Raw genomic sequence first — 14,321 nt, forward strand, 5'->3', positions numbered from 1 at the left:
ACGGTGCAGCTAATTCATGGATTTTTCTTCGCTGACGGCCATAATGCTAATAGTTAAAAAAATAAAAAAAGGAAGCAAAGATACTGCAAATGTTTTTTATTTGTGCTATTGTGCCATCTTTTGGATGAGTTTGCTCACTACAGACGGTGCGGTGCCCTTCTTTTTAGAGCTTTAAACCGGAAGTAAAAGTGCCGTCCCATTCTTCATTGATCACTCCAAGCAAACGTTTGTTCGTTTTACAATATAACAAACTATTTATACATACTAAACCGTCCCATGGGTGAATATCTGTAGGAGTGTTTTCATGCATATTGGTACGTGCTGTCGTAATGTAATGAAGCTAGCGTTGTTAGCATTTACAAGTGTCTGTGTTAAGTATTACTAACTTGCAAAGGCATTCTTTTCGTACAGTTTCAGTTTCGTAAATTCCCCAAAACGTCACCGTGGAGTTAAGTCTGTCTAGCTAAATTTCTAATGAAATTTCGTTCTTATCTGTGCTGTAAAGTTCAAATTTGAATGACAATAAAAAGGAAGTCTCTAAGTCTAAATGAAGAGCCAACTTCCGCAGCTAGTGGGTCCATGACGGTGACCTCTGTTTTGTTTGATCAGCCAATTTACTGCTGCATTTAAGGCCCCGTTTGGAAACAATTCATGTATGTAAATAAACATTTATAAAATCTTTGTGTGTAAAAGTACACATCACGCTATGCAGGAGGGTTCAGAAAGGGAAAAGCAAGACGGCGTAGTGAAGGTTGGTGCCTTAGGAACAGTCAAAAGTGCATTAGACTGACCTGAGTCTTCTATAAATGGTCTCCACTGTGGACAGCAGGCACACGGTCAGGACCAGCAGATAGAAAGGAAGGACAGAGGCCTGCGTGAGGCGCAGGAACAACTCCTGGCCAGGAAATTGCAGGCTTTCTTGGCATAGGAGGAGGTTTGTCACAAAGTCGCTGGCAGAGAAGCACAGCAGAACATCAGAACACGTCACCATCCCCAAAAACACATTCTGTCATTTACGTTGTTGTGTTGAGCCCAAATTTTACTTCCAGGAACTTCAAGATGAATTCACCATCACTTCCAGGTAGCACTTTCTGCAAATAAAAAAAACACAGATTGCAATCAAGTCATTGGAATCCCACAGCCTATCTTGAAGTTCTACCTTGATCAGATAATTGAAGGTGATGCTGGTGGAGAAGACCAGGTGGAAGTGAAGGAAGAGCTTCATTACTCTGGCCAAAAGAGGGCCCTTCTTCATTTTTTGCTGCACAATCACAGGAGAGAAAGCACTTGGAATGCTGTACCTCACATTGACACCGCTCGGGGGCGCAAAACACACCAAGGGAGAACTACAAAGTTATAGGGCAGATTGTTTATACCGGGGGTGTCCAAACTTCTTCCAGTGGGTGTGAGAGAAGAAAACATCTTCACTATGTGTTATAGGTGACAAAAAAACAGTCAATGCTCAAAAATAATTATGAATCAAACTCAACGTGGTTATGAATTATTGACCTATTTAAAGGCCTGCTGAAATGCGATTTTCTTATTTAAACGGTGATAGCAGGTCCATTCTATGTGTCATACTTGATCATTTCGCGATATTGCCATATTTTTGCTGAAAGGATTTAGTAGAGAACATCGACGATAAAGTTCGCAACTTCTGGTCGCTGATAAAAAAGCCTTGCCTGTACCGGAAGTAGCAGACGATATGCGCGTGACGTCACAGGTTGTGGAGCTCCTCACATCTGCACATTGTTTACAATCATGGCCACCAGCAGCGAGAGCGATTCGGACCGAGAAAGCGACGATTTCCCCATTAATTTGAGCGAGGATGAAAGATTCGTGGATGAGGAAAGTGAGAGTGAAGGACTAGAGGGCAGTGGGAGCGATTCAGATAGGGAAGATGCTGTGAGAGGCGGATGGGACCTGATATTCAGCTGGGAATGACTAAAACAGTAAATAAACACAAGACATATATATATACTCTATTAGCCACAACACAACCAGGCTTATATTTAATATGCCACAAATTAATCCCGCATAACAAACACCTCCCCCCTCCCGTCCATATAACCCGCCAATACAACTCAAACACCTGCACAACACACTCAATCCCACAGCCCAAAGTACCGTTCACCTCCCGAAAGTTCATACAGCACATATATTTCCCCAAAGTTACGTACGTGACATGCACATAGCGGCACGCACGTACGGGCAAGCGATCAAATGTTTGGAAGCCGCAGCTGCATGCGTACTCATGGTACCGCGTCTGCGTATCCAACTCAAAGTTATCCTGGTAAAAGTCTCTGTTGTCCCAGTTCTCCACAGGCCAATGGTAAAGCTTGACTGTCATCTTTCGGGAATGTAAACAATGAAACACCGGCTGTGTTATCCGGCACAACAGTCAGGGGGTACATTCTACGGTGGGGGTGCGTTATCCGGCACAACACCTGCCGCAATACACCGCTTCCCACCTACAGCTTTCTTCTTTGCTGTCTCTATTGTTCATTGAACAAATTGCAAAAGATTCACCAACACAGATGTCCAGAATACTGTGGAATTTTGCGATGAAAACAGACGACTTAACAGCTGGCCACCATGCTGTCCCAAAATGTCCTCTACAATCTGTGACGTCACGCGCAGGCGTCATCATACCGAGACGTTTTCAGCAGGATATTCCGTGCAAAATTTAAAATTGCACTTTAGTAAGCTAACCTGGCCGTATTGGCATGTGTTGCAATGTTAAGATTTCATCATTGATATATAAACTATCAGACTGCGTGGTCGGTAGTAGTGGGTTTCAGTAGGCCTTTAAGGCTCCAATCACTTCAATTATTTGACATTTGAATTTTTATGGGGAAAATATTGCATAGTTTGTGTTTTTGCCAAAGATGACAATGGTGTTTCTTTAACAAAAAGGGTATAAAACATACAAAAACAAATAGATGATAAAAACTTAATACCAACGGATAATGAAGTTGATCTAGAAATGTAAGTGTTGAAAGTATAAATTAATATAGGACTTAATATTACACATTTATGAGTAGGACCCTCAAGGGACAAGGGAACTACTATGTGGATTTGTAATAAAACTAATCAATGCTCAAAAAATAATTTAGAATCAAAAGCAATGTTGTTATGAATTATTGACCTATTTAAGGCTCCAATCACTTCACATGAAATATTTGACGTGGACATTTTTTCATGGGAAAATATTGCATAGTTTGTGCCCTTTTTTAACTTTGACAAAAAGGGCATAAAACACAGGTGTCGAATTTAAGGCCCAGGGGCCATATCTTGCGCGCCACATAATTTTATGTAGCCTGCAAAAGATTGGAAATAATATGCGTCAAAAGTATTTTATCTTTAATGACTAAATGTATTTGTTATTTCCCTTTTGACAGGCAGAAAAGACATGTACTACATGCAACTGCTTATCTTCTCAACTGCAATATTATCTAAAAATACAACAATTATTATATAGTATTATCATACATTCTAAAAATAATTCATTAAGAATAAATACCTAAATATCTGCTTAGCTTATCAGTTCAAAACAAGCTATTATTCAAATTGTACACTGTAGAAATGACAAAGGATGTATATTGTTAAGATTTTATCATTGCGATACCCTTATCGATATTCCTTAATGATTGTGGAAATAAATATGTGAAAAAATGCATTTTAACTAAAATTTATATTAACATCTGAGGGCCGGGAAGTCTTTTATCAACACCTGTTTTTTAAGTCTTAAAGAAGTCAACTATGTGTGCAGTGTAAGGTGAAATGCAGTTATGTCATCTTCTTGTAAAGACCACACAGATCCATCACTGTGTTTCTAATCATTACAATTACACTCAGCTGTAAATAATATTTCAACATGGCATGTAGGTGTAGAGCACATTTTTTACATGATATATCATACCAACTATGTCATGCAAATCAATACAATCAATTAACATGTTATGTGGGTGTGCATTTTGTAACATAGGAATTATTTGTGTTTATGATGCACACAGACGTATTTGAGTGATGGACCGGAAGCCATATTGAGTGTTGACAGTTACCAATGTATGTGTGTGTGTATTATATAAATAAAAAGACTCAGTGAGCAAATGTAATGCTGTTGTCAAGAGACAAAACAAACTGAAAAACATTGAAGCCAGATGTGTTTTGATGACACGCAAACACGGCGCAATGAAGTGATGTCATTCAGCAACCAGAGACCTGTCAGTCACAGTGGATGCTATCTTGCTTTAATACAACGTTATGAATTATTATATTACGGTACCTCAATTGTATACTTTTTTGAGTGGATTCATATTGGCCTGTGAATTAATGAGTCGGTAGGAAAGGTTAATAAAACACGGTGGTGACTCCTGCTGAGTAAAGTGCGTTCACTTCAAACTGACACAGCAAGCGTGACTTTGAGCAACTTTTGAGAAGGAAATATTGCTTTTACAAAACTTTTTTATGGTGTTGCTTCCTTATTTGTCATTATTCCAATCTGATTTCAATGTGTAGCAGTGGCAGCTGAACTGTGACAGCGTGTCATAATTACATCGGTCAGCTGGAACAAAAAATACGGATACTCTGTATACATCCCTAGAAATCACAGTAGATTTTACCAAAAAAACAGTAAAAAAAAACAGTTGTTTACCACTTTTGCCATATTTAAAATGTTTCCATTTAATTTACTTTTCTATAAAACCCCCGTAAATTTTACGGTGAAATTCTGGCGACTAAGCTGCCAGTTTCTTTACAGTAAAATCCAAAAGGTTTTTTTTACGATGTATGTAAAAAATATATGTAAATGCATAGACAATTGGGTAATTATATCTTGATCAATCCTTTATAGTCATATTATTTAATGTTACAAGCGGTTTCCTGTGGGCAGCCATTACTGCGATGTGGCCCTCAGTGAAAACGAGTTTGACACCCCTAGCATTAAAGAAAAAAACAAAAAACATAAAAAAACTTTACATGGGTAGATGGATCTGAAAAATTGAAAGTTAAAAAAATTAATATATGACTTACTTTTCAGACTTTTATGGCTGAAACCCTTTTGGGTCCCCGGGCCTATAACATTAGCCACATTTGGGGAATCCCCAAGGGTTAATAAAGAAGTATTATATTTTAAGAATATGCAGAGGGCCAATAAAAAACAATGAAAACACCCGTGGATTATGCTTTTCTGGATAAAAGGCGATAAAGGTGAGCTGATGGGGGCCAGCTACACTACCTGGAGGTACCTCACAAGCACGGAGCCAATCAGGAGGCTGAGCAGAGGCGAGGCGAGCAACGTCGTGTTGTGAAAGCGAAATAAGTAGGCCAGCAGCAAGGAGCTGATGTAGACTTTGTGAATGTCGGACATCTGCCAAAGAAGGGAGAGAAGGTGAATGGTGCACCATGGGAAAAAATTTAAAATGCATGCTCACCTTACGAGGCGGCACTAGGTCGAATGAGTCGAGTAGAAAGAGCGAGACGGCTTGGACGAAGAGCACGTAGTGGCTGTGTTCCCACAGCAGCAGGAAGGAGAAGGTGGTGGCGCTCATGGTCAGATAGCACCACATCTGGAAGGAAGACGTCTGTCAGCCGTCACTTAAGTCCGAAGGTGCATTTCTCAAAGTCCCACCTCAGCGGTTGAGCGGGTGTTGTGGCACAGGAAGCCGGTCAGCGCTGCCACCTGACAGGAGTAGAACGGCAGAGCCCAGTGTTCCCGCAGAGGAACTGCCTGGTCCACTCTGGTGACGTCGGTTCTAAGCGGCACGGACACACGCTCCCGTCACAGTTCATGTATCAAACCTCCACATCTTACCATGAACAGGACTGACCTGCTGATGACATACCAGGCCACCGCCAGCACGCCGGCCACCCAGGTGCCGCTCATTACCCAGCTGCACACGAAGAGCGCCGTGGCGTACACCGCCTGGAGGGCGAACAGCAAGGCCACGTAGAATAAGATGGGTTCCATCGAATCCTGCATGAACAGAGGAACATCCAAGTCTAAGTCAGGGCGTAGCACTCTAAGATAGAAGTGTTATTGTAGCAAAAGTATTTGCAAACATGTATCTCAATCAGTGCGTGTGTAATTCAATGTGTTTCAATCTGAGTATTCAGATCCGTGTACGAAAGGCACCACACAATTAAAACCAATCAGAAACAACATACAGCTTATGCGTGAGAAAGAAAAACGCCAAGACCTGCCCTACGTTGTTTCTGATTAGTTTAAACTGTGTAGCGTCTTCTGTGGTTAGTTAAATGTAGGCACAGTGGATTGATGGCTTGGTCTGGGATTGGTTATTTCGACCTCTCTGTACAGCGATTTGAACTGGTAAAAAGAAATGTCTGTTTGCAACATTACCGCCGCAGAAAACATTATGTTGCTACTAGAGATGTCTGATAATGTCGGACTGCCGATATTATCGGCCGATAAATGCTTTAAAATGTAATATCGGGAATTATCGGTATCAGTTTCAAAAATTTAATTTGATGACTTTTTGAAACGCCGCTGTACGGAGTGGTACACGGACGTAGGGAGAAGTACAGGGCGCCAATAAACCTTAAAGGCACTGCCTTTGCGTGCCGGCCCAATCACATAATATCTACTGCTTTTCACACACGCAAGTGAATGCAAGGCATATTTGGTCAACAGCCATACAGGTCACACTGAGGGTGGCCGTATAAACAACTTTAACACTGTTACAAATATGGGCCACACTGTGAACCCACACCAAACAAGAATGACAAACACATTTCGGTAGAACATCCGCACCGTAACACAACATAAACACAACAGAACAAATACCCAGAACCCCTTGCAGCACTAACTCTTCCGGGACGCTACAATATACACCCCCCGCTACCCCCCTCCCCCAACCCCGCCCACCTCAACCTCCTTATGCTCTCTCAGGGAGAGCATGTCCCAAATTCCAAGCTGCTGTTTTGAGGCATGTTAAAAAACAATAATGCACTTTGTGACTTCAATAATAAATATAGCAGTGCCATGTTGGCATTTTTTTTCCATAACTTGAGTTGATTTCTTTTGGAAAACCTTGTTACATTGTTTAATGCATCCAGCGGGGCATCACAACAAAATTAGGCATAATAATGTGTTAATTCCACGACTGTATATATCGGTATCGGTTGGTATCGGAATCGGTAATTAAGATTTGGACAATATCGGAATACCGGATATCGGCAAAAAAGCCATTATTGGACATCTCTAGTTGCTACTGGTCGGTAAAAATAGTTGTTTGTCTGCAACATTACCACCGCAGAAAACATTGTGTCGCTACTGGTCACAAGTTTTCTAAAATAAAAAAAACCTCAACAACTTAAAGCCTTGTCCAGCCGTTTACTGACTTAAAATATTCATGTTGAAAAAACTTTTACTGCAAATGACTATAGGCTCAAATATCAGTTATCGGCCTCATCGACTACTAACAATTGGTATTGGCCCTGAAAAAAACATATCAGTTGATCTCTATCATGAATTATGTGATCAAGGTTGTCATTAAGAACTTACAGTAACTTACAGTCACGCTATGACCCAGTGACGTTGCACGTGTGCATTGCATGCCCTTCTCATCTACCGTATTTTCCGCACGATAAGGCGCACCTTCAATGAATGGCCTATTTTAAAACTTTGTTCATATATAAGGCGCACCGCATTATAAGGCGCATAGAATAGACGCTACAGTAGAGGCTGGGGTTACGTTATGCATCCATTAGATGGAGCAGCGCTAAAGGGAATGTCAACAAAACAAATAGTGATTGTACTGACACTTCTACTTGCTGCTCTCTGTTCAACAACCCACTGTTCGAGTTTGTCCTCCAACTGTAGCCATCTCGCTTTGTTACCTCGGAAACTCTGTTTAGTCTTCTTTACTTGGCGCAGGTCATCATGTTGCTTCCTCCACTTCCGCACCTTTGATTTGTTAATGTTAAATTCTCTCGCTGCTGCTCTATTCCCGTGTTCTACTGCGTGACTGGTCGCCTTGAGTTTAAACTCTGCGTCGTAAGCGTGTCTCTTAATAGGAGCCATTTTTGAGTCTTTACTAGGGATGTCCGATAATGGCTTTTTGCCGATATCCGATATTGTCCAACTCTTTAATTACCGATACCGATATCAACCGATACCGATATATACAGTCGTGGAATTAACACATTATTATGCCTAATTTGGACTACCAGGTATGGTGAAGATAAGGTCCTTTTTAAAAAAATTAATAAAATAAAATAAGATAAATAAATTAAAAACTTTTTCTTGAATAAAAAAGAAAGTAAAAAAAATATAAAAACAGTTACATAGAAACTAGTAATTAATGAAAATGAGTAAAATTAACTGTTAAAGGTGAGTACTATTAGTGGACCAGCAGCACGCACAATCATGTGTGCTTACGGACTGTATCCCTTGCAGACTGTATTGATATATATTGATATATAATGTAGGAACCAGAATATTAATAACAGAAATAAACAACCTTTTTGTGTGAATGAGTGTGAATGAGTGTAAATGGGGGAGGGAGGTTTTTTGGGTTGGTGCACTAATTGTAAGTGTATCTTGTGTTTTTTATGTTGATTTAATTAAAAAATAAAAAATAAATAATAAAATAAAAACCGATACCGATAATAAAAAAAACGATACCGATAAATTCCGATATTACATTTTAAAGCATTTATCGGCTGATATTATCGGACATCTCTAGTCTTTACATAAAGTTTAGGTCTGCAGCCACCGACTTCATTTTCTCCGTAGAAGAAGAACTTCTTCTTCTACGGTAAGCAGACGGCGACTTCATTTTCCCCCGTAGAAGAAGAACTTCTTCTACGGAATTATTAAAGGTGAGTACTATTAGTGGACCAGCAGCACGCACAATCATGTGTGCTTACGGACTGTATGCCTTGCAGACTGTATTGATATATATTGATATATAATGTAGGAACCAGAAAATAACAACAGAAAGAAACAACCCTTTTGTGTGAATGAATGTGAATGAGTGTAAATGGAGAGGGAGGTTTTTTGGGTTGGTGCACTAATTGTAAGTGTATCTTGTGTTTTTTATGTTGATTTAATTAAAAAATAAAAAATAAATAATAAAATAAAAACCGATACCGATAATAAAAAAACGATACCGATAAATTCCGATATTACATTTTAAAGCATTTATCGGCCAATATTATCGGACATCTCTAGTCTTTACATAAAGTTTAGGTCTGCAGCCACCGACTTCATTTTCCCCCGTAGAAGAAGAAGTTCTTCTTCTACGGTAAGCAGACGGCGACTTCATTTTCCCCCGTAGAAGAAGTTCTTCTTCTACGGAATTATTAAAGGTGAGTACTATTAGTGGACCAGCAGCACGCACAATCATGTGTGCTTACGGACTGTATGCCTTGCAGACTGTATTGATATATATTGATATATAATGTAGGAACCAGAAAATAACAACAGAAAGAAACAACCCTTTTGTGTGAATGAATGTGAATGAGTGTAAATGGGGAAGGAGGTTTTTTGGTTTGGTGCACTAATTGTAAGTGTATCTTGTGTTTTTTATGTTGATTTAATTAAAAAATAAAAAATAAATAATAAAATAAAAACCGATACCGATAATAAAAAAAAACGATACCGATAAATTCCGATATTACATTTTAAAGCATTTATCGGCCAATATTATCGGACATCTCTAGTCTTTACATAAAGTTTAGGTCTGCAGCCACCGACTTCATTTTCCCCCGTAGAAGAAGAAGTTCTTCTTCTACGGTAAGCAGCCGCCGACTTCATTTTCCCCCGTAGAAGAAGTTCTTCTTCTACAGTAAGCAGCCGTAGAAGGGGGAAAATGAAGTCGGCGTAGTTACCGTAGTTGCAAGACCTGTTGTGGCTCAATATTGGTTCATATATAAGGCGCACCGGATAATAAGGCGCACTGTCAGCTTTTGAGGAAATTGGAGGTTTTTAGGTGCGCCTTATAGGGCGGAAAATACGGTAATTTTGCCAGAGGAGAAAAAGTGTGACATGCTTTGACGTGGATCAGTTCCGTGCTTTCTGTATTAAGTGGGCCACGGTCCGATTGACCTCGCACAAGTACGCCCTGAGTCGACAAAGCATCAGTCAACGTTCTGAACAATCTCCATGATACTGACCTGGCTGCCTACAAGTCTGAAAAGGTAGCTTGTGATCATTTCGGGGTACAGAGACAGACGCTCCACAGCGTTGATGGTTTGTCCGGCAAGCGTGCCGTCGTCAGTCATCAGCTCGTAGAAGCCTGTTCCGCACAAAACAACACCATCAGGTCTGTTGACCTCCTCGTTTTGGAAGAAAAAGGATGACCTTTTTCGAAAGACGTTGCCGCCAGCATGTGCTTGTAGTAGTAATAGTAAACGCCGCTGCCTCCTTGGAAGGTAATTTCCCGCTCCAGCTCCTGAGAGACAACACGTGAGGACGTGGCATGGGAAGAGACCGGCTGTCACTCACCTGTCTCGTGGAAAACCAGAACTTCCTCTCGTGGAAGGCTGAGAGGTAGATGGCGTACAGCATGCCGCACGCCACCGCCGCCAGGCATCCAAAGAAGTTCCTCAGTACACGCTGGAATACACTCACTGGAGACAGTAAATAAAAAGTTAAATTAATCAAAAAAAATTTGCAGTTCGGTTTTGGATCTCCGTTGCAATGATTCGCTATGTGGAGTTTACATGGCCTGCCAATGCTCATCTGGCTCAATGAGTATGATTGAAAATGTATAAATCCTATATGAATTATTAGTTTCCATGGCTGTTGTAAGGTTAAGGACAAAGTGTATCTACAGTTAGTATGCATTCACTCCAATCGAAGATATGAGTTTTGATACTTAAGTACTGGCTCATATCATGTTGATGTTGAATATGGAGGTGTTGTAAACGACTGACGTGCAAACGTACTAGCAGAAGTCTTTCGTTTCCTCACAGTTGACACAGGCTTGGTCGAAGCCTCCGTTTTTTTTTCGTCGTCGTCATCTTTCAACTCTTCCTCTTCTTCTCCTTTATCATCTAAATGGATTGGATGGGTGTGAAAGACAGAGAGAGAGGGAGTAAAGAGTTTAACAAGTTTCCCGAATCCCGACTCATTGGATGGATTAGAGAAGGGGTGTCCAAACTGAAAAATCAATGCATGCGGGGGACATTTTTAAATTTTTAATTTTCAGAACCAATACAATAAGTACATTTTTTTAAATTCAATGCTTGAATTGCTCTTTATCTATAAAAAGTTATTTGTGTCGCCTTTTCTGTCAAAACCCTGTTTTTTTTGGCAAAAATACAAAATATGCAGTATTTTTCACAACAAAATGTTCAAAATGGAATAATTGGAGCCTTAAATAGGTCAATAATTCATGGAAAAAATTATTTTAATTATTTTTTGAGCGATAGATTAAAAAAAATCCCACTAAATTTCTTGGGGATCCACAAAGGCTCCACTCATAAAAGTGTTATAATTGTAGTGCACAAAAAATACATTCACATCTGAATCGAGATTGTTGTTCATCTAAATTATAGATCGATTTATACGTTTCAAAAAGCGACAAAAAAAGAAATGAAATAAAACATTTCTCTTTTTTTTTTAAGAATCGATTTTCCGGTAGAAAATGGGTGGATGGGTGGAATTTTTAAATAGACATTTTTAGGCTGTGTCCATGCAACCAGAAGGATCTTTTCTAACCTGTAACATGTTTTGAAACATTTTCATTTAAACTATTACTACAATACTATACTAACTACGATACCAAATAATAATAATAATAATGTACATTTAATATATATATATACATATATATCAGAGGTGTGGACTCGAGTCACATGACTTGGACTCGAGTCAGACTCGAGTCATGAATTTGATGACTTTAGACTCGACTTGACAAAATGTAAAAAGACTTGCAACTCGACTTAGACTTTAACATCAATGACTTGTGACTTCACTTGGACTTGAGCCTTTTGAATTGACATGACTTGACATGACTTGCTACTTTCCCCAAAACCCAAAGATGAAAAAGTTATTCGGGAGCGCTCCGTATTTTTCATTGTGTATACTTGTCTAGCTATCAGCGTTGCGTGTGTCAGCTGGTGTGGTCTCAGTACAACAGCCAATCAAATTAGATCTACTTTGTTTTCATCACACAGCATTCATCCAATCAAATTGCAGGACAACCAACGAAGAAGGCATGTCCAAACCACACGCCAGTGAACAAAAAATGATACCTAAAATAATTTTGTTTGGGTATAAAAATTACGAGGTGGTCAACACAAAACGGTTTGCAGTATGCAACACATGCGGTTCGAAAATTACTGATGGAGAGGCAACAACTTCCAACTTCGTCCGGCATTTGAAGTTGCACAAAGAACGGTAAGTTTTGAATGTAAGATAACGTTTATTGGCTAAGTAACGTGACTTTTATTTGCTGTGTAGTTAAATCAGTGAGGCTGTAAACTCACTGCTAACGTTATAACGTTATTGCAAACACGGGAATCTGTTGCAGTTCACTACCTTATTCATACTTTTTGTTCAGTGATTTTTTTTAAGCAGGGTTACGTTAGTCAATATATCACACGTAACGTTAGACGGCGGTCAGCAGCACCGCGTATTTTAGCCACCTAAAAAAAGACAAAAATAGTAAAATAAAGGTCAGTTAAAATGTATACTATATTATGAATATGTGTACCGTTTTAGCTAGCTTTCTGACATACTGTTGGTTGTTTACCTCAGTGGTCCCCAACCACCGGGCCGCGGCCCGGTACTGGTCCGTGGATCGATTGGTATCGGGCCGTACAAGAAATATTTTTTTCTTTTTTCTTTTTTTAATTAAATCAACATAAAAAACACAAGATACACTCACAAGTAGTGCACCAACCCAAAACAACTCTCTCCCCCCTTTTGTTCTGGGCATTGAACATGAAGACTCTTCCTTCACTGTTCCGAGTGGCCATGAGAGTCTTGGCAGTGCCTGCCTCCAGTGCTCCAGTGGAGCGAGTTTTCAGCCATGGTGGCATCATACTACGCCCCCATCGTGCACAAATGACTGACAGACTCTTGGCTAATTTGGTCTTTTGCAAATGCAATGCAGCATAGGGCCCTGTCATATAAAAAGTACAACTTTTTTGTTATGTTCACGTATATGTCATGTTTTTTCAATGTTAACACTTTTGTACAAATAAGTACATTTGCACTTTATTTTTCAATGTGTTTGTTCTGTAAAGGAATGAGTTAATGTTTAAAATGACTGGTTAATAGTGCTATTATAAAGTGCAATGTCAGCACAATTTTCTTTCCTGCAATTTAAAATGCACTTGTTTTAATAAATAAATACAGCGTTTGAAAAGCATACACAATCTGTGTTAATATATTAGTCTGTGGTTAAAAGGACTTGAAAGGACTCGAAACTCAAAATGCAGGACTTAGGACTTGACTTGAGACTTTCCAGTCTTGACTTTGGACTTGACTCGGGGCTTGCCTGTCTTGACTCGGGACTTGACTCGGACTTGAGGGCAAAGACTTGAGACTTACTTGTGACTTGCAAAACAATGACTTGGTCCCACCTCTGATATATATATATATATATATATATATATATATATATATATATATATATATATATATATATATGTCTTAATAAGGTTATCCAAAAAATAGTGCTCGATACCGTAGTAGAGCGCAATATATGTATGTGTGGGGAAAAGAAGGAAAAATCTCCTGACGATTGAGGGTACCCCCCTCATGAAACAGGCCTGTAGGGATGAAATAGTCTTGTGATTTTTTTTCCCCACACATACATATATATATATATATATATACTGTATATATAATACTATTTTTTCATGTTTCTTTTATGCACTTTTTGTCAAAGAAAACATTTTTATATGGAAAGCACACAAAATATGCAATATTCTGCCCACAAAAATATTTCAAAGTGGTATTTTGGATGTGAAGTAATTGGAGCCTTAATTAGGTCAATAATTCATGACAGCATTGATTTGGATTCATTATGTTTTTGAGCACTGACTACTAGGGATGTGACGGTAAACGGTATAATGATAAACCGTGGTAGAATTCCAGACGGTTAATTATACTAATAATGAAATAATTAAATTTTTAATTACCGAAAAAACGTCATTTATTAATGCATTTTAGGCAACACTGCTTACTTCCTGGAAACTGAAATGTTGCAGCGCCAGCGCATGAGCACTAGTGCCGTTAGGCTCAAGAAAACATGCCGGCAACTACACAGACTTTTTTCTGGAGATGTTCCGTCCGAGTAAACGGAGCCGATTGCTTCGTTTCACTCGCTTCGACTTTCACA

At 39.3% G+C, this 14,321-nt stretch overlaps 1 protein-coding gene across 2 annotated transcripts in view; it reads right to left on the reverse strand.

Moving 5' to 3' along the window:
- The window catches only part of dpy19l3 (dpy-19 like C-mannosyltransferase 3), a 32,194-nt gene that overhangs the window by 8,761 nt on the left and 9,112 nt on the right, over positions 1-14,321 (reverse strand). For both annotated transcript variants that reach the window (XM_061931126.1, XM_061931125.1), the window contains 11 exons: positions 10,915-11,022; positions 10,472-10,596; positions 10,328-10,418; positions 10,141-10,262; positions 5,832-5,977; positions 5,633-5,756; positions 5,436-5,570; positions 5,240-5,371; positions 1,160-1,261; positions 1,018-1,091; positions 792-950 (listed from right to left, as the gene is read on the reverse strand). In XM_061931126.1, coding sequence (XP_061787110.1) covers positions 792-950; positions 1,018-1,091; positions 1,160-1,261; positions 5,240-5,371; positions 5,436-5,570; positions 5,633-5,756; positions 5,832-5,977; positions 10,141-10,262; positions 10,328-10,418; positions 10,472-10,596; positions 10,915-11,022 — 1,318 coding nt within the window. The remainder of the gene's footprint in view (positions 1-791; positions 951-1,017; positions 1,092-1,159; positions 1,262-5,239; positions 5,372-5,435; positions 5,571-5,632; positions 5,757-5,831; positions 5,978-10,140; positions 10,263-10,327; positions 10,419-10,471; positions 10,597-10,914; positions 11,023-14,321) is intronic.

The sequence above is a fragment of the Nerophis lumbriciformis genome, linkage group LG37 (assembly GCF_033978685.3).
Source record: "Nerophis lumbriciformis linkage group LG37, RoL_Nlum_v2.1, whole genome shotgun sequence".
NCBI classification, from domain to species: domain Eukaryota; kingdom Metazoa; phylum Chordata; class Actinopteri; order Syngnathiformes; family Syngnathidae; genus Nerophis; species Nerophis lumbriciformis.